Source organism: Bos grunniens, chromosome 1 (genome assembly GCF_055505025.1).
Source record: "Bos grunniens cultivar Pamir isolate PY7600 chromosome 1, Bosgru_T2T1.0, whole genome shotgun sequence".
NCBI classification, from domain to species: Eukaryota; Metazoa; Chordata; class Mammalia; order Artiodactyla; family Bovidae; genus Bos; species Bos grunniens.
Genome location: NC_141165.1, coordinates 114,747,537 through 114,749,592, shown reverse-complemented (window position 1 = coordinate 114,749,592; position 2,056 = coordinate 114,747,537). Strand labels below are relative to the sequence as shown.

Below are 2,056 nucleotides of genomic sequence, written 5' to 3'. Positions count from 1 at the left end.
GAGTGGGTTGCCATGCCCTCCTCCAGGGAATCTTCCAGATCCAGGGATCGAATCCCTGTCTCCTGCATTGCAGATGAATTCTTTACCCACTGAGCCACCTAGGAATCCCATAATAGAGTACAAGATAGGTATTTATATAAATACTTTGAATGGAGACTTGGTAACATCATAATCTCATAATGTTAAACATGTATTTAGGAGTTAAACCTAAAGACAGGAAGTATTAGGATAAATGAGTAATTAAGAATAATAACTTCTTGAGGGCATATGCCATACCACCATAGTAGTAGGATCCAAAATGTGATGAAATAAATATAAAAATGATAACAAAATTAACCTATTAATAAAACTTCTAAAATTTCTATATTCTTACTGTCTTAAAGGCTTAAAATGTCTTCCTTTAAATTATCCCTTGATAAAGGGATACTAAGCAAAAGAAATAATTTTTAAAGCCAACTATGATTCTGGGAAGTTTTAAAAATTAGACATTTTAAATGTCTAAATTAATTTATTTTCAAACACCACATCAATTCCATAGGACTGAATTTAAATTTTTTTTTCCTGGAGAAAAAAACACCATAAAATTTTTTTATGTCTTCTAATTTTGGAAATGTCAAATTATATATATTAACCAGGAATTAGTACATCAGCATTAGATAATTCATGCGTAAAAATGTTTTCTGCCCTGAGAATTTACACAGGATTTCTAGACTACCCCTCAGTACACAGTCTGTGATACTTTTATTCTCACAGACTTAATCTACTATGCGTGTACTAGTATTCAGGACACAGTACAGGATGATTAAAGATGAGCTTCTTTCTTTTTGTATGTGGGGAAATTAGAGGAAAGAACTAGATACTTTCTAATTTAGAATCTCGTTTCTGTGCCATTTCTATCCCAGCTGAAAAGCCAGGAATGGCTAAGGAAAACCAATCTTTGACAACTGAGTTCATTCTCAAAGGACTTACAGATCATCCAGTGCTGAAGACCCTTCTGTTTCAGGTGTTTCTTACCATCTATCTGATCACTATGGTGGGCAATCTTGGTCTGGTGGCATTGATTTTTATGGAACGTCATCTTCACACTTCAATGTACTTCTTTCTGGGTAACCTCGCTCTGACGGATTTCTGTTGCTCCAGTGCCATAACCCCCAAGATGCTACAGAATTTATTTTCTAAAGACAGAATGATCTCCCTCTATGAATGCATGGTACAATTTTATTTTCTCTGCCTTGCTGAAACTGCAGATTGCTTTCTCCTGGCAGCAATGGCCTATGACCGCTATGTGGCCATCTGCAAACCACTGCAGTACCACACTATGATGTCAAAGAAACTCTGCATTCAGATGACCATAGGAGCCTACATAGCTAGTAACCTGCATTCTATGATTCATGTAGGACTTCTACTGAGGTTAACTTTCTGTAGATCTAGTCAAATTGACCACTTTTTCTGTGACATTCTTCCACTATATAGGCTTTCCTGTACTGACCCTTATATTAATGAACTAATGATATATATTTTTTCAATGCCAATTCAAATCATTACCATTGCCACTGTCTTGATTTCTTATGTTTACATTCTTTTCACTGTTTTCAAAATGAAATCCAGAGAAGGGAGAGGTAAAGCCTTATCCACATGTGCATCCCACTTTCTATCTGTCTCAATATTCTACATTTGTCTTCTCATGTATATTCGACCATTTGAAGAAGGGGATAAAGATATACCACTGGCAATTTTTTACACAATAGTAATTCCTTTATTAAACCCTTTTATTTATAGCCTGAGAAATAAGGAAGTGATAAATGTTTTGAAAAAAATTCTGAGGACCTATAATATTCTTAAACAAACTTAATCTTCTATGGAAAACTGATTTTATTAAAATGATTTATAGATTAAGGGACACAGAAAATGAAAACTATATTCTTATATAAAATATTAATCTATAAATCATTAGACTGCTGCTGCTGCTGCTAAGTCACGTCAGTCCTGTCCGACTCTGTGTGACCCCAGAGACAGCGGCCCACCAGGCTCCCGTCCCTGGAATTCTTCAGGCAAG

General features: G+C 35.3%; 1 protein-coding gene across 1 annotated transcript; it reads left to right on the top strand.

Moving 5' to 3' along the window:
- The first annotated feature begins 916 nt into the window (after positions 1-916).
- On the top strand, positions 917-1,852 carry LOC147380122 (olfactory receptor 5K4-like). The gene has a single exon (XM_086414375.1). It carries the CDS (start codon positions 917-919, stop codon positions 1,850-1,852), a length of 936 nt encoding a protein of 311 aa, XP_086270501.1.
- Positions 1,853-2,056: the final 204 nt, after the last annotated feature.

Coding starts and splice junctions, on each gene's coding strand:
- LOC147380122 (XM_086414375.1), top strand. CDS start 917: ATGGCTAAGGAAAACCAATCTTTGACAACTGAGTTCATTCTCAAAGGA.